This window comes from Mixophyes fleayi, chromosome 1, assembly GCF_038048845.1.
Source record: "Mixophyes fleayi isolate aMixFle1 chromosome 1, aMixFle1.hap1, whole genome shotgun sequence".
NCBI lineage: Eukaryota > Metazoa > Chordata > Amphibia > Anura > Limnodynastidae > Mixophyes > Mixophyes fleayi.
Window position 1 is genome coordinate 379,916,361 of NC_134402.1, and position 24,278 is coordinate 379,940,638.

The 24,278-nt window shown below is 41.8% G+C and overlaps 1 protein-coding gene across 2 annotated transcripts in view; it reads left to right on the forward strand.

Annotated features, from left to right (window-relative positions):
• The first annotated feature begins 1,002 nt into the window (after positions 1-1,002).
• The window catches only part of TICAM2 (TIR domain containing adaptor molecule 2), a 284,037-nt gene continuing 260,761 nt past the window's right edge, over positions 1,003-24,278 (forward strand). Inside the window, exons 1-2 of one of the 2 annotated variants that reach the window (XR_012678221.1) lie at positions 1,003-1,192; positions 11,446-12,220. Coding sequence is in view for 1 of the 2 variants with exons in the window: in XM_075179593.1 (XP_075035694.1) it covers positions 11,494-12,138 (645 nt within the window). In the remaining variant the exon portion in view is untranslated. Of the gene's footprint in view, positions 1,193-11,445; positions 12,789-24,278 lie in introns of those variants that run through there. The other variant, XM_075179593.1, reaches the window with a different exon arrangement.

Consider the following 24,278-nt stretch of genomic DNA (forward strand, 5'->3'; position numbering starts at 1 on the left):
TACTGTGCTTCTGGATTATCACTAGTACCTTTTAACTAGTGAGTAATAGTCCTTATAAAAAGCCTTAAGAGTAATAAACTATCACTGCTTCAAGATTTCACCTGATTGTCTGCTGTACCCTGTGACCATCAGATAAGAGCTTACACTGTAATGCATTCCCCGGTAATGCAGTCCTGATCCATAGTAAGTAGTCAGTAGGAACCAGCCAGTCCACAGCAAAGAGGCGCAGCAGCAGCAGCTATAACAATCACCCAGAAGTAATCTGTTCCAGGTACGAGTGATGGAACCTGGTGGTGGCAGTACTCTCCTCCTACAACTAGTGCACAGTTGTCGAGTGTCTGGTGGCAGGTGACACCAGTGGGAGTGGTCAGATAAACTGTGTGGAAGACTCTAAAAGGAACCGGGTGGCAGAGTAAGTCCATCCAGTCACACTACATATTTCAACATTTCTTCCTGGAATAAACTAGTTTTTAACCTATGGGTCAAGTCCCAAAAAACTACATGTCATTTAGGATGGATTCCCATGATCTGATCATGTTATTACCAAATATTGATGTAATTATTAATCATATTTTAACATTATTATTGTGTATGCCTTCATTATTTTGTGTAGTTCATATTCAATATATTTTTTACATATAATTAAATTTGTACAACTCTGGAGGAATAAGATAGAACTATACCAGCAATGAGAATCAAAACAATGAGTTTTAAACCTGATTCACATATATAAATGGAATCTAAACAAGTCCTTGTATATTTCATATAATAGCAAGGCAGTATTAAATTACCTAGCAGGAGAAGTTCTCCCTAACACCAGAAGGTGGAGGCATACATATAAATATATTTTCATTATTATTATATATTTCATTAAATATATTTACAACATGCTGGTAGTATTGGTAACAGAAAAATTAGTACTTGTCTCTTTAAAATGTAAGAATGAAAATAAAAGTAAAAATCCCCAATGCGTCCTGTTCCTCATTTTGGTCACATGATATATGTGAAAATGACATTAGTGTTACATGTCTCCGTGTCTTGACTATTTATCTCTATCTACTTCTTTGTTTTACATGTGCAAAGCAATGATATTCTTCCTATATCCCATTAGCGGTATATTAGGATTTCAGAAAGCCTGTGGTGCCTGAACGAAGCATATGAGCTGTGTTTACAGAGGGGAACGGAACTGCAGGTCAGTGGCAGAAAGAAGTAATATATTCAGTAATTTATTAATATGGTCTATATTTCCCCAATACTAGCAGCTACAGACTACCACACATATATTGTACAGTTATGTGTATACAGAATAGCTTGTAAACCATATGGGGAAGGACCATCCACAGTTATAGGTATGTTTATATATGCTAAATTATATTTTTTTATAAACAGCACTACAGAATATGTTGGTATGATATAAATAAATTGTAGCCATAGTAATGTAATCTTAAACATTTCTTAATTGTTATTTCTATTGTAGAACATAGCTGTAACAAGATGACCCTGTGGTGCTTTACAATATAAAGATTAAAATAGCAAGCTTATATTGACTTTAAGAAGCCAACTTCTGAGAAATTCAGCACAACCCCCCCTCTGTACTGTTCACAATAGCTCTACATCATACTTGCCTACTCTCCCGGAATTTCCGGGAGGCTCCCGAATTTCGGGGAGTTCTCCCGGAAGAGTAAGCAAACCTCCCAGATCCTATAATGCAGAAATTCACAGCATTGAATTGCAGGGGGGCTTAATCGCATCATTAAGCCCCGCTCCCACCATTCAACACGTTGAAATGCTGTAATTTTAGTGGGGACGGGGCTATGCTGACATAACGATGTCGTCATGCCCCCTCCTACCCTCTGTTGCATGACCTAACTCCGGGATCTACCGAGTACAGATTTAAAAAATAGGCAAGTATGCTCCACATATATCCAAATCACAGGTCACTAGACATTGGGGTATCACACAGGTTGCAGAGGCCTGGCTCCTATCATGCCTGGGTCTCCTGGTTTCACCGTCTTTACTCACTAAGCTGGTTGTCGGGCTCTACATGACTCCTTATAGTCTCCCACTCAGGACTCTGGCCAGCATTCTCCTGACTGCAACTTTCACTGTCCCTGCTGTCAGTGCTTGGATCAGCCTACATTGGTCAATCACTAAATAAGGTCAAGGCTATGTTGATGGGCTTGATTCGGTACCTGACCTGGACACTAGTGTTTCAGGAACATAATCCCCTCTTTTATTTAAACTTATTTTTTCCTAAAAAAAAAAAAGAAAAAGAAAATGGTTGCAAGGTTAACTCCTGACATTTCATTAATGGTGTGAAGACTTTATATCCACTGTAAGAGGGCCCTGCTCACGTGCATGGCAACACAGAACTCTGACCCTGGGTTGTGACGGGTAGCAAAAGGTTGTATGGCCTAAGAGACTCTCTGTTAACACGCAGGGGTCACCGTTTAAAAGTACACCTCTTCTGTGGAATGGTACAGCTGCTTCCCTGCCACACTTGCAAGGTTCTTCATGCTATCAGGTTCCACTAATGCCCAGGAGAAATATGGTGCTGCTGGATTTGAACTGTGAATTCTGCGTTACAGCAGTGCAATCTATACAATGAACCACAACTTTACTCATTAACTTTCAGAAGTATTACCATTGAACCTGAGCAGCAATGAACATTAGACTGTACAGGGGAATTATCAACTAATTACTTTTAATGAGCTGCAAGCACCTGAGGCTCATTCATTAACCTTCAGGGCTATATAAACTGCTTCCTGCAATACATTCACTGCCAGTTTATCGCGCTTGTCTCTGTGAACCAGCATGCTCAACACTGTACCTTCCTGGCTTATTTCACATTCTTTGACTCCTGGCTGTCACGGTCGTCTGTATTTCTCAGTCCGATTTGGGACCCTTGACCCTAGCTGAAGCAGAACTGAAACTGAACCTAGAGGCCTTGATGATCTCTCGGCTCATCTAGAGTACTCTGAGTAGAACAAGCAGTATAGGAGACTAGGACCAGAGTCTGCGCCCGAGTAAGGAACTGCAATCTGGCGTAATAACACTCTAGAACTGTTCTAACTCAATCCCGGCACATGTAACCAGGTACATGGGACTGAAACCCACTAATAAGAACTCAGAGAGTAAACACACAGACACTCAGAACAGAATGAACTGGAACTGGATACAGGAACTCGGAACCCTGACACATAATGGCGAACTCAGGACTGCGTGACTGCCACAGACCTAGAACCCACATACAGATACACGGAATTGGAAGTAAGCCCTGGAGACTCAGAACCAGCTGCAGCAACAGAACTGGTGATACCGGTAAAACCACATGTACTGCAGAATAAACACTGGATAGTGCAAAGTTCTTACTGAGGTAAGCACTATTGATGAATGCAGAATACTGCAGGAAGATGAACAGCTTTGAAGTGCAGAGTACTTGCAGAATGATTAACTCAAAGTAATGCAGGATACTTGTAGAAAGATATGCATATTGAAATTGCAGGTATTTGAAGAAAGATGTGTACTTGAAAATGAAGGATACTTGCAAAGTGTTATTTAGTTTGTAATGCAGGATGTTCAGAAAAAGATGATCACTTTGTAAATGCAGGGTAATCAGGAACAGTGCAGGTACAACTGGAGCCAAGAACTATCCTCAGGAGAGAAATGTATTGTTCTGGCAAAGAACAGATCTCAGCAGCAGGTTTAAATAGGGTGTTCCAAACAACTATTGGCTGCACAGTTCATGTGATCACAACGGCTGAATCTGGTTGGTCTGGAATGATCACCTGACTGCTTCCAAGATGGCCACGCCCATGCAGCAGAACAAACAGTATGTGTTTGTTTACAAACGAAGATATGATGGACAGGAATGCTGCAGGCTACCAGAAGGGACCCGGGTTGCCATGGTATGACAGCGGCGGATGTGATAAGCGCGGCTAAGACCCTGATGTGTGACACTGGCTTTTAGACAACTACCTCTCTGATCCTGACCCCTAGCGCTCGGACCAATACCATCTCTGTACCTGGTATATTTGAGTCCCCAGTCTCAATCTCTGTACTTAAAAGTACAGTACATTTTTTTTTCTCTAAAACTGCTCCTGCTATTGAAATCCACCAAATCAGTATCCACTTCATAAATACCATAAACCGTGGCAGGTAGCTTCTGTTGGCTGGTGGCGATATGAAATGGCAGGGACGCTTTCAGTATTGTGTGCTAACACAAATGGCAAGGGATCTTGGAGAAGATAGATAAATCTGGGTATCATCCTCATAGAAATGATACTGAAATCCAAAGGGACTTATTCATATTCCAAGATAATTGGTATAGAGAAGAGCAGAGGGCCAAGGTCTGAGCCTTCTGGTACTCCAGCTGATAGAGGAAGGGGCAGAGGAGGTGGATTCACTGAAAGAGTAATTTGATAAGTAGGATTAGAACCACAATATGGCAGTGTCCTGAAGACCTAGGGAATGTAGCATTTGTATGGGAAGTGAGTAGTCAACAGTGTCAATTGAGGTCGAGGAGAATTAGATGTAAGTTTTGGCCTTTAGATATTTTAGCAGTGATCAAAAAATTGGCCACCTTAGTCAGTGTCAGATTACTGAGTAAAGATACTATGACCTTAGTACAGATCATGAATAGGCTTAGAGGCTAATATTTACAGCCTGGTGCCATTTATGATAAGGTGGAGAAGTTCCCACTGGAGAACGGACCAATATATAACTTCTTCATTTTAGTTAGGTGCTGCTCTATATCTCTATGTAGTCAGGCATCGCTAATACTAAGTAGACTAGTAAGGATTTGAACTATATACAAATTAAACCCAAATGGAACTGACAGAGGGTTGTGGGCAAAAGCTAATCAAGGCAGCCATCACTATGCATTGGACCTTCTGGTAGTGACAATTGCCCCTATCTTATTCAATATCATTGATAAACAGATAAATATTTTCTAAAAACAAGATTATATAATTGCTGATGATGAAATATTAAAAGTGTGTTAAAACCTCTTTTAAATTTAAGCTGTCATGTTAACGGTAGATTTGGCTGACAAGAGCCAGAAGCACAACAATTCTACATATCAATAAGAAAAGAAAAATCATCAAACTCCGTGGGGAGCAAAATAATACCCCCAGTAAACATATAACATTAGCTTATTATATTACATGCATGTCATTATATTAAAAAGTACAAAACTAGCTAATTTTCTTTTCTTTTTTTTACAAAAGAGAATATTCTAATGTTTACAAGTGTAAATGTTTACAAAGACAGAAGATATTTCAATTTAAGGGGGACATTTAATTAGCTGTCCCATAGGAACCCTTGCGCTATGTGTTACTGCGCAGAAATACAACAAGTATCGTGCAGAAAATTTTGGTAATTTTTGCATGCACCTCTGTGGGGAGCAAAAATGTGAGAAGATTTTAGTAATAAACATCCTGCAGAGACTCACTGTGCAAGGTTTCTACAGGACTCAGGGCTAATTGAATCTCCTAATCCCCTTTTGTGTTGTCACACACCTATTTTTGTGCAATCAGTTTTAGGGGTAAGCACATCAAGATTGTGATAGCAGGATGCAAAGGTTTGCAACATCTGAAGGGAGGAGATAGGTGGATTGAGGAGTACGGATTGGGTGCTTGAACATGCAAAATTAGATACAATTTTTGGGAGGCAAGATTATTTACATGAGATACAGTAGCTATATGTCTCTCTCTCTCTCTATACACACAAAATTGTAAATTATTAATATATAAATTATACTTCATTCTACAGACATATTAAAATGTCATTACCGTAAAATTCCACATTCAAAGTTGGACAAATGGTAGCGTTCTCTCTTACCTGAGCTTGAAGTGTAAACGACCTGATGTTCTTTCTTGCTTGTTCTTGGAGCGTTGTCTGGCTTCTGTAAACTTGGTGTCCTGTATTGGAAATGTGCAAAAATTGTATTATAGTACAAAATGTTAACAAACCCTGAATGACACAAACACAACACTCCATTATAGCCAAATAAACCCCCTAGTACAGGCATATATAGACAATTCGATATATGAAAATTATTTATAATCATATACTAATTTCTACCTGCCCCGTCTGTCTAGTATTAAGCATTCTATTGATCGTTGAGACCACAGCCACACAATATAGAGATCATGCCCCCCACAAGCTATTTCATCACCTCCCCCTGCCACCCAATTAATCCTCCCCTCAGCCATTTTTATCATCCCTCACCAGACAGTTTATAAACCCCACATCCATTTCGTCACCTACCCAACCACTTATTTGCTAACCCCACCCCCAGGCAATTTATCACCCCCCCCCAACCAATTCATTAACCATTCCCCCTGCAGCCAATTCATCATCTCCACCCCTGCAGCCAATTCATCACCTTCTTCCCCCTGCAGCCAATTCATCAGCTTCCCCACGCCTGCAGACAATTAATTTCCCCTCCAGTTATGATCGCCCCCCCCCCCCCCCACTCCACTGACAGCCCCAATGTATCACCTGCTCCTCTTCCCTGTCATATATAGAAAAAAAACAGCAATTACCTTGCTATCTTCTTTCTTTTTGCACTGTCAGTGCAGACGTGGTCTCTGTGCTTAGTGTGGTAACGTGAGATGTGATAGTCTTATGAGATCACACTAAGCAGTGCACCACGCCCACACTGACAGCAGGGCAGCTATCAGCATCAGATTTGCTGTTAGCTGCCTAGAGGGAATGGGAGGGATACTGTGACAGCAACTGAAGAAGCCAATCACTGGCATTTAGAAGAAAAAAAATATAACGCATAAAAAAAGGCTTTTCATCTTTTTTAGGCCCCAGCTGGCCCAGGCACCTGTCTATAGCCCAGACAGCCCATGCCTTAATCCAGTCCTGGATGCTGATGATATTGTTTGTCACCGCTAATAAACTGAGTAGTCTGAAACTGGATTCATCTTAATAATTAAAAATGATCACTAAAGCAGAAATCTGGGTGATGTGACATTTGTTGTTTGGGGGCAACAAGACACCATTTTACAATAGTTATATTTGTGTATTGAAAAGACAAAGTATACTTACAGTCATGCATCTGCACAGAAACCCCAGCCCTGAGTCATTAAGGAAAGCAAAGCAAAAAAAAGGAGTAACTTTGCAAAAACCATGTTGCATTGCAGGGGAGGTAAAATTTAAAATGTGGGGACAGATTTATAGTTGGGATAGGGCATGTCTTAGATCAACTTTTAAATTTCAGCGTAAAAACTAAGTCACCAAGTATTTGTGTGCTACATGACAAAAAAGGCAATATTTTATTTATGTGCAAAATAATAAACTAATTTGCACACCTTGCATTGTAACATGATTTTTCCATGATCAAATTTACTCCTTTTTTGCCTTAGGCTAGTTACACAGTGAAGGATTGTTTGATCAACGTGTTATCTCAAATGAATGAACCTACAACTGAAGGTCTGATCAGTCATACATGCATACACACTGACATGATTTACTTTCAGATCTGTGTTCTTCATCTGGTTCTCTAGTCTTCAGAGAATAACAGCACAATATTCATTCATACACTACTCTGTAAACTCTATGGAGATCGTCAGCATTCGTGCAACTGCAAACACACTACATGATCGGTTGGTGGTTGGTCGGAAAATATTAAACAGTACGACCAACCAAATGAAACAATGATCGGCACTTTGGGACGACTTTAGATCATTGTGTCACTATACACACTCACACGATAACTGACCAGTCGGATGTCGGCTGATTGGAGGTTTTTCGTGCAATCATCGGGCCAGTGTGTACCTAGCCGTACTTTCCTTAATGACTGAGGCCCCCATGTTTATGTCAGGTGAGTGGTTCTTGGGATCCCCACTTCACTTTGCTCCTGGGGATAGTGTGCTTGAATTAATCTTTAGGGCTGAAGGACTGGTGTCACAGGTAAACATTTAAAGGGCATGTGTAATGAAAGCCATACAGTATATGAACAGGGGCGTCTGAAGCTGGTTATCCAGTTACTACTACCCTTTATTTTTTGAGATGAGCAGGGTGAAATCATTACTAGACCTAGAGGATATTTTTCATCATGAGCATCAAGCTATCTCTCCCATCCTTCTTCTTCCTATTATTTCTCTCATAAGAACATTTTACCACTGACACCTCATTCGTACATATGTGACTCAGGAGTATGCACAAAAATAAGTTTACACATAAATAGATGTCTGTATTCTATACCTCTCCTCTTTTAGAAGTGTCCCCCCATCGTAAGTTGAAGTGAGGTGGAGGTTCCTCTCCTGGGATCAGCACAGATATTTTGTTATGGTTGATGTATGATAAGCTGGTTACCTGGAGACAGAAGTCTGTGGACAAGCTGTGGGGAAACAGTATGTCAGTGGAGGTGTGCAATAAGGGCATTATCTGATTTGACAGGGGCTATGGTCATCCAGTCAGGTTCCGATTTGACTACACAGGCCCTCCAATGCAGTTTGAATATTTTGCATTGGTTTACGTCTTTCGGGTTTCTTTCTGTATACTGTTCTCCACCATTCTGTATCCCATACACTAGCCAAAACGTTATTACAGTTGCAAAGTGCTATCTGTTTAAGCAGAAATCTCTACAATTGCATGACAATTTACAGATACTGTGAAAAAAATATTTACCTTTTATAGAAAAACCCAACAACTTCTTTATACGGATATATTATGCAATTTTAATATTATATAATGGTAAGGTTTATGAGAAGGCTTAACTAATCAAGAAGTCAATGGAGCAGACATTAATTATAATTCATAGCTTTAAGTATAGGTTATACATTAGACTACGTATATATTGCTTTTATTTATAGATTGTTACATAACCAGTGTGTTCCTTAACTGGAGAACAGTTTGCTTTGTGGTTTGAGAGCAATGTTATTTCAAAGAGAAAAGAGGTGTAATGTCCATTATCTTATGGTCATATGAGAAAGGAGTAAAATCTGTTTTATTATTTTAATTACAACTAAAAACGATACTATTTGGCTGTATAAATTGTTCAGACAACTGTCCTGATTGCTAAAAGGCTGGATCTGTGCCCAATATGTTTGTGTTAACATTAATCATCTTAATCCCTTGACACCCCAATTCTGAGGTCAGCTGATGACAATACGTAGAGCTATAGGGGCTCATGCAGAGTGAGATGTACGCCCATTTATGTACCGTATCTTTTTGTGTTTTTATTGCACTGTGCATACTCAGAAGGTAAACAAATGCAACTGTGGCTATTTATACCCGTTTGGCACTTATGTCTCCTTAATCTTAAAGAGGCAAGATGGGGGAAGGAAGGGGTGTTCTAATGTAAGGCGTGTTCGATTTAGACTGGAACATAGTTGCATATACGGCTGTAAGAGCGGTTTTATTTACAAGTCAGGGGCAGGTGTAAGTGGTGGTGTGTGCTTATTAATTTAACATGGGACTAAGTTTAGGGAAAAAGAGAAGCGGTTGAATGGCAGGAACTTGTCCATTTTTGTCATGAGCACAAAATGACAGGAATGTACTTGTTAGATAGTTAGATGTGCTAGATAAAGCTTAAGGTGAATTCAAAACTTATCTTTGAGGTGAACATGTTCTTTGAGAGTTCACTCTAAACCTGTAAGCATACTAAAGCTTGCCGAGTTGTATACTGTTCCAAAATTAGACCCACTACCAATTTCCTAAACTTTTATCAGAAGGCTAAAATATAGAGAGAGCATCTCTGTGACCATTTTATAAGTCCTCAAGGATGTGATTCATATCTAGTTGAGTATATCATCTCCTGCATGTTATGCCAGGTTCTCCATACCATTGCACCAACACCCATGCCTGTGACAAATTTCTTATTGATACATGTACCTATTATTTGCATTGGTGGTTCTATTAATCTAGGCTGAAGTCCTCACCGAAATTCTCCAAGTATACATTAAAAACTTAACTTCAATTACATTGTCTCATGGAGGAGACAGTTTGGAGGCTATAAGATCTGCTACCTTGTGCCTGGGGATTTTACAGGCAACCAAATGTCGCCTGTGTGGTTGAAGGACTTCTGTTTTATTTCATCCACTACTTTATCTCCAGGTACCTTAACTCCACATAACCTTCCTTCTCCCAAAGTGCCAGGTTTTTTTAAGGACATTTTTTTTCTATTCTATTATAGTATTACGTATTATAGAGTGAGTGTGTGTGTGTGTGTGTGTGTGTGTGTATATATACACACACTATATGGACAAAAGTATTCGGATACTTGACCATTAAACCAACAGGGACTGTAATGATATTGTGTTCAAATACATATACTATATAGTTTTAGCACGATAACAGTTTTCCACAAGATGTTGGAGTGTTTCTGTGGGAATTTGTGCCCATTCATGCTGTACAGCATTCATGAGGTCAGACTGATGTTGGACAAGAAGGCCTGACTCGCAATCTCCGTTCCAGTTTATCCCAAAGGTGTTGGATGGAGCTGAGGTCAGGGCTCTGTGTGGGCCAGTCAAGTTCTTTCACACCAAACTCATCAAACCATGTCTTTGTAATCCTTACTGTGTTCACTGAGGCACAGTCATATTGGAATAGAACAGGGCCTTCCCAAACTGTTGCCACAAAGTTGTAAGCATAGCATTATCCAAAATGACTTGGTATGCTGAAGCGTTAAGATTACCCTTCACTGGAGATAAGGGGCCTAGCCTAAACCCTGAAAAACAGCCCCATACCAATATCCCTCCTCTGATTGAAACACCTCAATTCAATAATTAACAGGTGTGGCCAAATATTTTTGTTCATATAGTGTGTATCTCTCTTTCTACCTAGGGTGCCAGGCTTTGGGGGCAGAACATAAAATCACTCATTCAGTATTTTTAATGTCCCCAGGGTGCCCACACATAGCCCATGAAGCTGCCAACTGCAGCACCTCCATGTCTGTTATATGCTGGAAGTTTGGTACTTGGCTATGATGGCACAGCCCAACGCCACGTTCTCAGTGTGAGAGCAGAAGATGCTGCCCCCAGCCTACTAAAATAAGAAGTAGGGGTCTGTGAGCGACAAGGGATCCCTCTGAGCTTCCGATGGTCCTGTGTATATAGTTTCCAATTGATAAAATTATGATCTACAAACATTTTATTATTTTTTCTGTATCGGCTTCTCTGTACCACTAAAAGGATAGACTGTCTTTCTGTAACATTGTTGCAATGCAGTAAAATAAAAAAATTGATAGACATGGTTATGGGCTATATTCTATTGTAGAGAGTAAATTTGGTAAGTACTTTAAAATTTCCAGCACAAATGTAGATTGCAGATGGCTAAAGCAATTTGAATATATGCTTATTTTTCAACAGGAGGCAATAGAAACACGAATAACATAGCTGCAAACCTTCAGGGTATATGAATTAATAACAAGGTATATAGGCCTCTGTTTTACATCTAGGATACAAATAATCCATCTTATTTTTATTTCAGTATTCCACCTATCATGGTTATCAACTGAAACAGGTATGTTGGAGCATTATGGGAAACAGCAGTCCACGAAGAAAACCTCCATCGGACACCTGTGGGGAGGACAGAAAGCAAATTATTAAAGAAGAATCTACCCATCCCAAAGCAGTTGGTGAATGTTGCCCTCCAGAGGAGATGGCAAGTGCAACACTGACAGAGGACATCTATGAGAAAACCGATGGGAATGTGTTTTATAAATTTGTCATTTTGCATGCAGAAACTGATATACTAGAGGCAATAAGAGTGAAGAAGATGCTGCAAGACAAGTTCCGCATTAAACCAGGACTTATATTTGGAGAAATGCCGGCAGGGCAGCACATTCTGAAAAATCTAGATGATGCCGTGAATGGTTCAGCCTGGACTATTCTATTACTAACTGAAAACTTCATTAGAGAGACATGGTGCGAGTTTCAGTCCCACGCGACATTAATCAATTCCATTCACATGCACCATAAATATAACACTGTGATTCCTGTGAGACCAAAGCACAATAACCTGCCAAGAGAGAAGACACCCTTTCCACTCAATCTCATTAATGCATTGGAAGAAGGGAATCCTGAATTCACAAAGCAAGTGGAGAAAACCTTTCAGGAGTGCCTATATCAGAAACAGTATGCAATATGGAGGGCTGAGGAGGAGGGCATTGAGCAGCAATAACAATGATTTGTGTGTGATTGGCACATGCAGCGCAATATGACAGACATGTATCTTTCCTACTTCATTTACAGTAAAGACACGGGTATATTTACTAAACTGCATTCTTCAAAGAAGTGGAGATGTTGCCTATAGCAACCAATCAGGTTCTAGTTATCATTTATTTAGTACATTCTTCAAAATGACAGCTAGAATCTGATTGGTTGCTATAGACGACATCTCCACTTTTTCAAACCTACAGCTTAGTAAATATACCCCATAAACTCAGGGTAACATTCTGTGCTTCAGTTATAATAATAATTACTAATGAATATTGGTTCAGCCAAAACAATGGACATCATGTGGTGCATATAAAATCATCTGCACTTCAAATCTAGAGAATAATAAACATAAACAACAAAGCTATTCCATCGCTGAGCTAGGAACTGCCACTTTTCAAGCAATGGAACATTCTCCGATATCACCTCAAACACATAGTGATGGTAATGGCAAAAAGTTGGCAATCCACCACCAAAAAAACTGAAATAAATCCCAATATATATGCCCAATCCTCCACCCACTACATAATAAAGAAACCAATTTGGCAATTGTTATTCATTCTGATAGCTGGAAATGTATGTAATCACATTAAATATGGGGTTATATTGTGAAAACCTATAGTGTTTCTTCAGAAGCCTTTTATTGGTTTCATAGGAAGCTACCAAATAGCATCTGTATTTGACAAGGCCCTTCATACAAGTGAAATAATACTGAATTACACTGCTGTAGACACTGATCGTTTGAAACTGTTTTGGATATAATTATATACTTAACTGCCCAGCTTATCCTACAATTAAACAGTACACTGAGAAGTGTATCCATATTCTGACTGTAGTTTCTTAGCGGAAGACAATAAAGGGCACTATACCCTAAGAATAAATAGGGGGCATTTATTTTTATACAAATGTACAACTGAAATATCTGGGCTACATATGAATGTGAATCCTCCCTTCTGTAGTACTGGAAAAAAAGGGGAGAAAAAATATTATCTTAGCATAGTAGAGTTTAAGGTTATAGTTTGAGCTTGAGTTGTTTTTAACCGATTAGTTTTCATATGCCCTGCATCAACTTTTACTTACTACTTTCCGTTATATTCTACCATCCTTTTGTGTTATCATCTTTCACAAGCGGAGTTGTTTATATTGGTTACTGCTTTCTATTTATTTTTCCTCATAAACTTCACTGGCTATGTAAAACCAGGCACCTCACCATGCACCTCACCATGCACCTCACCAGGCACCTCACCATGCACCTCACCAGGCACCTCACCAGGCACCTCACCAGGCACCTCTTGGCTGCATCCACAGTTTAACAGAGCACATTGCATGCCACAAAATTCTCTTACATTTCACCCCTCACGGTTGATGTCTCTGAACTGACCGAAACCTATGCTGAATTTTTGAGTATGCAAAGTTTCAAGGTCACAAACCAGACTAAAGGGTTACCAAAATGTAAGCCAGTGCCTCCTACTTAGTGGGAAAGTTAGTCAGTATTTACATCGACTGTTGACCAAGAAACATACTGCTTACTCATTAGCGATGGTGTCCTTATATTTCTAAGAGCACCAAATCCCCACCCCTTCTAAATATAGACACTGCGCTGCCGGCAGAACAGACAGTGTCTTTCTGCAGTTTATGGCTGGACTTACTCATTATTTGAGGAATTGTTTCAAAATTTCAGCCATTCCAGGCAACATACTAGAACTTGCATAAAGGAGGTAGAGTATATATTGTGCAGACCTATTCTTCAGACCTATGCTTTACCTACTAGTCTCAGTATAGTTGAATAGTTTTCAGATATAAATCCTGTTGCATTATCCAGCTTGCTCTGGCTTTTATTTCGGAAGTGCAAAATATACAAAGTTCAATGCAAAAACCTTCATAGAGATGCCACTAGCTTTACCTTGTGCAAGTGCACAGATGCACTTAGTTTTGTGGAGCAATGCAAAAACAAGTCTCCTGGACAAAACTATGTTACAATGCAAGGGGTGCAAATTAGTATTCTGTTTTACACATAAGTTAAATACTAACTGTTTTTTCATGTAGCACACAAATACTTGATAGCTTATTTGCACCCCTTGCATTGTAACATGGTTTTGTCCAGGAGACTGAAATAAGAAGTTCCTTAAGTTAATATCCTTAATGAATCAGGTCCAAGATGTACATCTATGGAATATGATTATTGAAATGGGATAAAAGTGTTGAGAGGGCACAATTTTAAGGTTGTTTGTTGTTGTGCTTAGGAGCGCACAGCCATTCCCAAAATCAAACAGAGTTGACTTAGACTTAGATTTTTCCACTAATGCAGATCTGGCAGAGAATGGATCACATTGTGAGGTCCTTACCCCTACAAAAACTGCATACTCATTTGGCCATTACTTATGCACCTCATCAAGCATTGCATCCACATGGGCGTGCACAAGTTCAGTAACATGTCTCATTTGTGTACTCTTATAGTTACATATAGTGCATTTAATGCCTGCATTCACACATACTCTGTTATAGGTTAAATTGCTGTTACCTGGGCGCTCAAATTATCGCTGCTTATCTATGTACTGACATTGCCTGAAACCTTGACATGATTAATCGCCTCCACCCGTGACTCTTATTCCATCTGTGCTCCTGTAAGAAACACCGTTCTTTCTAAATTGTGCACTCTAAAAATGAAAGCATTAAAAACTTTATCTAGTGTGAACTCCATGCTGACAGACTTTTCTTAATCATTTCAAATTTTAGCTCTCTCACTTCAACAAGAGCACAGAATGTTCTAGTGCCAGTGTAAGTGCTGGAGAAAGCAGCATGAGCAAGCAGACAGAGTCCTTCATCGCTGTGAACAGTCCACAACAAGCTGAATTTGCTAATATTTAATACGATCCATTTATTAAATAAAAGCTACTTTAATTCATTGCTGATTTGTTCATTATTGTAACTGTAACTTGTGAGGTCTACAGATTCTTGGCAATATCTCCCCTGGCTAATCTGCAATGTTTGTCAAAGCTCCAAATGTTCAGCTCATGTTCAGCTGGTTGCTTGGCAGTTTGTGTTTTGTTTTTCTGCTTTGCTCACCAGGCTTGCACTAGCAAGCTGGAGCCTATGACTATTTCTGGACAGCTAAAAATATTATACAGCTTCCCTCTTTAAAAGCATCTGCTCCAGCCTTATAGCGACCTTTAAACAACTCAAGCCTGAATAATACCATACACTAAGACCTTTATCAAAAGAAGGAATATTATTATAGTTGATTTGTATGACACCACAGTGCTCCTCAATGCTGGACAGTGGGGAAAACAGGGATATACAGGGTAAAAATAAAAAAAATGCATACATGAAAACAAACAGTAAGGAGGGCCCTGGTTATGAGAGAGCTTACATTCTAATTGGAATGTGGGTATGGCTGAAACAAGAGAAGCGAGTGGAGATTGGGACAGTTGTGAGTGTGAGTCTTGGGTAGTATAGGTAAGAGTTGGATAAGCTCTAAAATAGACATGGGTTTTCAGAGATTGCTTAAAGATTTGAAGGCTGTGAGCGAGTCTGTTTGGGCATGTTAGGAAATTCCTTAAGTAGGTAGGTGGGTGTGAAAAGTGGTTAGTGGAGATTAGGTGCAGGTCAGAGGTATATCTAAGAGGGTGAGATGGGCAGAGTAATTTGAGAAGTATGAAGGGGTAGATTTGTTGAGGGCTTTGTAGGTAAGGTTAAAAGGTAGGTCATTTTAGGTAAGGTTGAGTAATTTTAACTGGATTCTGTAGTGCATGTGAAGCCAGTGTAGTGATTTGCAAAGTGTTGCAGCTGATGTGGAGCGGCATTCGGGATAGATAGGTGAGCGGAATGCAAGAAAGGAGTCAAGGCAGGAGATGATGAGAGAATAGATAAGAGTTTTGGTATCATCTTGGGTAAGAAAATATCATATTCTGGCAATATTTCTACAGTGCAGGACTGGGAAAGAAGCATGTGAGAAATAAAGCAGAGGGCAGAGTTCATGTGAATCAAGGCAGGGGGCTTGGGAGAAAAATGATATTGTGGTGTTGATGGTGAGGGATTTGAGGGGAGGTGGTGACTCTGGGAGGAGGGAAGCTGATAAGCTCTGTTTTGGACATGTTGAGCTTTAGGTATAATTGGGACATCCATGTTGAGACAGTAGAGAGATGGTTGGTTACACACCATTGTACAGAACAGGAGAGGTCAGGAGAGGAGAGATAGATTTGGGTATTGTCAGCAAAGAGGTGATACTGAAGGCTGAATAAGTGTATTAGTTCCCCAAGAGAAGAAATGTAGAGTGAGAAAAGCAATGAGCTCAGAATAGAGCCATAAGGTACCCAAACAGATAGAGACTGGCACAGTTGAATAGTGTTATATTTTTAAAGAAAAAACAAGGGTTGAAGAGATGACTTAGCAGTGGGGTAATAATCCTCCCTGGATCTCACCAAAGGGTACTCTATGAGCCACCATGTTATTGATCCAAATGTCCATAGCTCATAACTCAAGTCCTAGTAATATCCATCCCTTTTTCTAGAAGCCCACATAATACACTGCACTTACTGCATAGGAAACAGTTTTGAATTATCCTTCACTTTGAAGTGGAATAAAAATTCTTCCAGGACTCAATTATCTACTAGAAAACACCAGAGTTAAAGACTTTACTAGAAGCATAAAAACAGTCAAATTTGATGAGCCAATCCCAACTGTAAAAAATAATCAAACTGCGCCTTAGATGAGACTTGCAGGAGGCCCAAATCCCCTACCTTTCCACACAGTGGGCGTGATTCATTAAGGAGCTTAGGCAAGAATTTGAGTAAGTTTTCTTACTTAAGTTTGCTGGACAAAACCGTGTTGCAATGCAAGGGTTGTAAATTAGTTTATTGTTTTTCACATAAGTTAAATACTGGCTGTTTTTTCATGTAGCACACAAATACTTGATAGCTTATTTGTAGACTGAAATTTAAAGTTGATATTTGTGTGCTACATAAAAAACAGCCAGTATTTATCTTATGTGCAAAATAATAAACTAATTTACAACCCTTGCATTGCAAGTTGCAACATGATTTTGTCCAGAAAACTTAAGTAATAAAACTTATTCAAATATTGCCTAAGTTTCTTAATGAAGCAGTCCCAGTATGGGCAAGACAGTAGCTAGCCCTTACTTTGGTAGTATAAGCCAATATGGACATAGGGCATGTAGTGGCAATTCCTTTCTTTTAAATCACTCATTTTCCCCTGGTCTCAGCACTCCTACTATTCTTTCTACAATCATGAAATCACTCTGCACTAATTAAAACTATTTAAAAGAAAAACTGTTTGATTCTTTCTTTTAGCAAAGTAAAAGATGACTTATGTACTTATTCATGCATATGTTAATGTGATGTCAGTGAAGTCCCTCCCTGGCCACTAACCTAGGAAATTGTATTCAGAAATATTTATATTTATATGAAGAGCATAAGCTTATTTTGCAATCTAGAAAGTCCGGTAAGAAGGGTGGAGTACCAGACCAAGCTTTGCTTTAAACTTGTGTGCTACTAACGCTGCAAGTTTGAATTAGTGATAATTACAGAATAGGTACATACCAGTGCTCTGTCTGGGATTTTCCCCAAATAAGCTGCATGAAAAATAATGTAAAGGTTTATTGCATGAGATACAGCACCCACAAAAATTGAAATATCACCTGGCTCACAACTCTGGCTTGATTCATCAAGGCACGCATACTGAGCACTACCTGCCTTTGGCATTAAATGCACGTATTTTGGATTTGTGCAGTCCCGAAATCATCAAGGCACGGATATCAAGATACGTGCGCTGTTGAATTTGGGTGTAGGATTACTGTGCTCTACTGCACAAAACACTGCAGGATATGTCCAACCCCTAAAAAATATAAATTTGCCAAAGAACGCAAATAAAATATATATATATAGTGAAATATATATATATACAGGGCCGCCATCAGGGGGGTACGGAGGGTACTGTTGTACCGGGCCCGGGCTCACCAGGGGGCCCGGGGGCGGTGCAACACAAACTTACCAGGGGTCCGCTGTCTTCCAGTCTCCATTGGTCTCTGCTGCTCTCCGCTGCTGTCTACTGCTGTCTTCAGCCTGGCTATCACCGTGACAGCCAGGCAGTAGAATGCGATCGCAGGGGTGGAGGACTCATTCCCATGCGATCATGTGATCTGCCTGTGACAGCCAGGCAGCTGCCAATCATAATCGCAGGGGAATCATTGCTCCACCCCTGCGATCATGTGATCTTCTCTTCTCACTGATTATGTGGTGTGAGCTGACGTCACACCACTGTTCCCGCCGCCGCAAAGAAGGAGCAGCAGCTGCAACATCTCAAACTGTAAGTATATTTTTAAGATTTTTTTTCCAGGTTTTTCTGTTTGGGGGTTCATCGGGAGGGGGTAGGGGCCCTGCCTGCGTCATTTGTACTGGGCCACATGATTTCTGATGGTGGCCCTGTGTATATATATATATATATATATATAGAAAGAAAATAAAATAATAATTATTTACACACATATATATATATATATATATATATATATATATACCGTATATACTCGCTTATAAGCCGAGTTTTTTAGCACATTTTTGTATGCTGAAAAAGGCCATTCAGCTTATACACGGGTGAACTTACCTGGTGTCCGGTCCCTCGGCTGTTAACTTCTGCATTGGAACGCATATTCGTTCCAACAACAGGAAGTTCGGCATTTGGAACGCAAACTTGCGTTCCAAATGCCGAACTTCCTGTTGTTGGAACGCACGTGCGTTCCACTGCGGGATAAGCCTAGCATCTCTCAATCTATTTCCTGATTGAGAAAGTCCACAAGGGGTGGACGAAACGCGTTGCTGTGTTCCAAGTCACCAGCATATTGCTGCACACTCCTGTGACCAACTTCCACACTCACCTGATGAACGGAGATCCAGTCCGCTAAGATCGCTGATGTGTTATCATCCATGGACATACTAGGAACCCTTTCTGCGGTAGTGAGTTTCTACAGACTTTTTTTCAGGTGCGCACCTGTTTCATCTTCCGGACATCGGATTCCATTGCTGACACATTGTCAGCGCAAGTACGGAGGCACTTATGCGGGACCACAATCCCTATGAAGATTTGTAAGTGTGCCCTGCATTTCTTGCGTTTTTAGTTTGATGTCTTTTTCCTCCAGTTTGACTGTCACGTTGTACATCTATTGATCCATCATCTATTGCTGACACGCCGTTAGCGCAAGTACGGAGGTACCTTATGCGGGACTACGATCCCTATGAAGATATGTCATCTTCCTCCAGTTTGACTGTCACACTGTTATTTTATTGATCCACCATATACTGCCCAGCTATACAGACCTATCATTGGGCATAATATATAGATCCTTTACATCGTTGGATCAAATTGAAGTCAGTCTCAATTTCACTCATCTCATCATTGTTATTAGGCAGTGCTATCTTTCCGTCATCTCTCCATATGGTTCATGTCGTGTCAATCACCTATGACAGACCCCATTTCATTCAAGTGCTTGATGCATCCAGTATTGTGGTTTATTGTTATGTTCTATATGTTTGAATAAATTTTATGTCATTTTCAAGAGATCATTCATGTGATTATCTCTGTTGAAATTGTTCAATTACAACACACTTGGGTGATTAACTCTCAGCGCTGTATCTGTAAATTAGCGCTGTTTTCCAACCTAGGCTTATACTCGAGTCAATAAGTTTTCCCAGTTTTATGTGGTAAAATTAGGTGCCCCGGACTATATATTCGGGTCGACTTATACTCGAGTATATACGGTATATATATATATATATATATATAGTTAAAAATCTCTCATTGTTGGTCCTGGAACATTGTGATTTCTTTGTAAGCGTAAATGTTGATCCTTGAATGTCAGCCATCAATAAATTAGCCATGTATTTGAAACATGCAAACCTTTCAACTGCAATAATATAATTAGCTGCTGAAACACCAATCTGTTAAATGTTGCAGATGCTTGAAATTAATGTTTACTACAAAGACCTAGCAGAGATAACTGCAATGATGAATAACTTCTTCTCCTAAAGTAGTTTATGTCAGCAATTTTGTAATAGTGTTGTGGTAGTTTGCTTGTGAAAATATGAAAATAGTTTCTGAACTGTTCAAGAATATTGTATTTTGCTACTGTATAGTGTAAATTCTGTATTTCAACTGTTAACCTTTTTTTTTCTTTTTTAGACAAACCAGAAATGTTGTTTTCATAGAGGTGCTTGGGTATGCAACCTTATTATTATTATTATTAATTTTTATTTATAAGGCGCCACAAGGCGTCCGCAGCACTGTACAGAGACAATCAAATTACAATACAATGGGAGACAGCACAGTACAGTAAACAGTAAGCACAGCAACTCAGTAAGCTCAATGCACAGCTAGAGAGGGCGGGGAAGGGGGAGGGAGGATCCGCAAACGACAGGGCCCAAGAAGGAGGGAGCGGAAGACAGGGAGACCCCCAGGGGGGAGGAGGGAGCGAGAGTGGACGTGGGGTGGAGGACCCTCAAGGAGGAGGGCTAAGTAGCTGGAGAGCAGAGTTAGAAGTGGTGGAAACAGGAGGAGAGATGGCCCTGCTCAGAGGAGCGTACAATCTAAGGACAGACAGAGAGACGCAGGGGAGAGAGGGAGAGTAGGGGGATGGAGGCAGAAGATAAGGTAGGAAGTTACGTGGGAGACAGAAAGGCTTTAAGAAAAAGGTGGGTTTTTAGGACCCGTTTGAAACTGGACAGATTAGCGGAAGTTCTGATGGAGGGAGGGAGCTTGTTCCAGTGGAGGGGGGCAGCGCGGGTGAAGTCTTGGATACGTGCGTGGGAGGAGGTTATAAGGGGGGAAGAGTGGCGACGGCTAGAGGCAGAACGGAGAGGGCGGGATAGAGCATGAATAGAGAGGAGGGTGGAGATGTAGGGCACTGTGGAGTTGGCGAGGGCCTTGTAGGTGAGTTTGAGGAGCTTAAAGAGGATTCTGAAGGGGAATGGGAGCCAGTGAAGGGCTAGGTAGAGGGGGAGACAGAAGAGAAGCGGCAAGAAAGGAAAATAAGCCTAGCGGCAGCGTTAAGTACAGATCGAAGGGGATCGAGATGAGAGTGGGGGAGGCCAGTGAGGAGAAGGTTGCAGTAGTCCAGGCGGGAGATGATCAGAGAGTGGATAAGGCATTTGGTGGCATCGTGGGAGAGGAAGGGCCGGATGTGAGCGATGTTACGCAGCTGGAAGCGGCAGGATTTCGCAAGAGAGAGGATGTGGGGGCCAAAGGAGAGAGAGGAATCGAGGATGACACCAAGGCAACGAAGTTGGGGGACAGGGGAGATAGAGGTGTTGTCGACAGTGATGGAGAGGTCAGAAGGGGATGAGGTATGAGAGGGAGGAAAAACTATGAGCTCAGTTTTGGCAAGGTTAAGTTTGAGGAATCGAGAGGACATCCAGGAGGAGATGGCAGAGAGGCAGATGGACACCCTAGAGAGGAGGGAGGGAGAGAGATCAGGAGAGGAGAGGTATAGTTGAGTGTCATCAGCATAAAGGTGGTAGCTGAAGTCGAAGGAGCTGATGAGTTCACCCAGGGAGGAGATGTATAGAGAGAAGAGTAAGGGTCCCAGAACAGAGCCCTGAGGGACTGCGACTGGAAGGGTGGACGGGGGGGAAGAGAGACCCAGAGGTGGTGACAGAGAAGGATCGGTGAGTAAGGTAAGAGGTGAACCAGGACAGGACTGGGCCGGAGAGGCCGAAAGACTGGAGGGTTTGAAGGAGGAGGGGGTGGTCAACGGTGTCAAAGGCTGCAGAGAGGTCAAGGAGGATGAGAAGGGAGAAGTGGCCCCTGGCTTTAGCAGAGAGGAGGTTATTGGTGACTTTAGCCAGGGAAGTTTCAGTGGAGTGGAGGGGGCGGAAAGCCGACTGGAGAGGATCAAGGAGGGAGTATTCAGAAATGTAGGAGGTGAGACGGCTGCAGACGAGCCTCTCAAGAATTTTGGGGGCAAAAGGGAGAAGAGATATGGGGCGATAGTTCGAGAGAGAAGTGGGGTCGAGATTAGGCTTCTTAAAGAACGGGGGATACGAGAGTATGTTTGAAGGTGGAGGGGAAGATGCCAGTGGAGAGGGAGAGATTAAAGAGGTGAGCGAGGTGGGAGCAGGTGGTGGGGGAAAGGGAGCGAAGAAGGTGGGAGGGGATGGGATCCAGGGGACAGGTAGTGGGCGGGGGGAGGATGAAATGAGAGAGTGGACTTCCTCGCCGGTGGTGGGACGGAAGGAATGGAGGGGAAGGTGGTTGGGGGGGTAGGACGGAGGACGGAAGAGTGGGAGGGGTGGAAGAGAGAGTGGAGAAGGAGATTTCAAGTCGGATGGCCTCGATTTTAGAGGAGAAGAAGGAGGTGAAATCGGAGGAAGTCAGGGAGGAGGGAGGGGAGGGGAGGAGGGGAGGGGGCCAGGAGAGTGCTGAAGGTGGCGAAGAGGCGGCGGGGGTTAGAGGACTGGAAAGAGATGAGGGATTCAAAGAAAGATTGTTTAGCGAGTGAGAGGGCAGAGCTGTAGGATGAAAGGATGAATTTAAAGTGGAGGAAGTCAGCCAGGGAGCGGGATTTTCTCCAGTGACGTTCGGCGCTACGAGAGCATTTTTGGAGGAAGCGGGTAAATTTGGAGTGCCTGGGTTGGAGTTTGGAGCAGTGGGGGTGGACGGAGTGGGCAGGGGCGACTGCGTCCAGAGCAGTGGTGAGGGTGTAATTGTAGAGGGAGACCGCCTGTTTGGGGCAGGCCTGGGAGGAAAGGGGAGAAAGGAGGGTATCGAGAGAGGAGGACAGAGAGGCAGGGTCAAGAGCGTCAAGGTTGCGTATGGACAGAGTAGGTTTGGGCAGGGGGAGGGGAGCAGGAGAAGAGGGGAGAGAGAGAAGGAGAGGAGATGGTGGTCGTATAGAGGAAAGGGAGAGATGGAGAAGTCGGAGAGACTACATAGGTAGGAGAAGACAAGATTAAGGGAGTGACCAAGGCAGTGGGTAGAGGAGGAGGTCCATTGGGTGAGACCAAGGGAGGAAAAGCAGTCTGCTGGAAGCAGGGTAGGTGGGGTTGTCGATGGGGATGTTAAAGTCACCAAGAATGATCGAGGGGAGATCGGAGGAGAGGTGGTGAGGAAGCCAGCTAGCAAAGTTGTCAAGGAAGAGGGAGGTGGGGCCAGGGGGGCGGTAGATGACAGTGACGCGGAGGTGGATGGGGTAAAAGAGGCGGATGGAGTGAGCTTCAAAGGAGGAGAAGGAGATGGAGGGTTCAGGGGGAATGACACGAAAAGTACAGGTGGAGGAGAGGAGGAGGCCAACTCCACCGCCTGGGCGGGCACCAGGCCTGGCGGAGTGGGTGAAGGAGAGGCCACCATAGGAGAGGACAGCGGGGGAAGTAGTATCAGAATCGGAGAGCCAGGTTTCAGTAACGGCAAGAAGGTTAAAGGAGTTGGATAGAAAGAGGTCTTGGATAGCAGTCAGCTTGTTGCGGACGGATCTGGCATTCCAGAGGGCACAAAAGAAAGGGGGAGAGGAGAGGGGGGAAATGGGGATGAGGTTAGCAAGATGAGCAGCGCGCGGGGATGGGCGGGGTGGAACGGGAGAGGTAGGGTGGGGGGAGAGTATGGGTATGGAGTGAGAGCGGGGAGGCATAGTAGGGAGAGAGAGTAACAGAACAGTGAGATAGTGGGGACAGTGAAAAACAGGTAAGAACAATGGCAGAAAGACAATGAAAAGGTGGAAGATAATAACGAATTAGGGCATGGAGGGCATGGAACAACAGTACAGTGAGATAATAAGGACAATGAAAACAGGTAAGAATGATAGCAGAACAGTAAGATAATAAGGACAGCGGATAACAGGTAATAATAAGCAGGGAGACAATAGCAAGATGGAGGACAATAACCAATTAGGGCGTGGAAGATAACCAATTAGGGCGTGGAAGGCAAGGAATAATAGAAGGAGAGGTAATAAGGACAATGGAAATAGGCAAGAATAATAACAGGTAAAAGTAGTTGCTGGTAAATATAAAATCAGGAAAAACAAGATAAAGGCATATAAATAGTAGAATAATAACAGGTAAAAAGTAGTTACTTGTAAATGTACATTTAGGAAAAACAAAATAA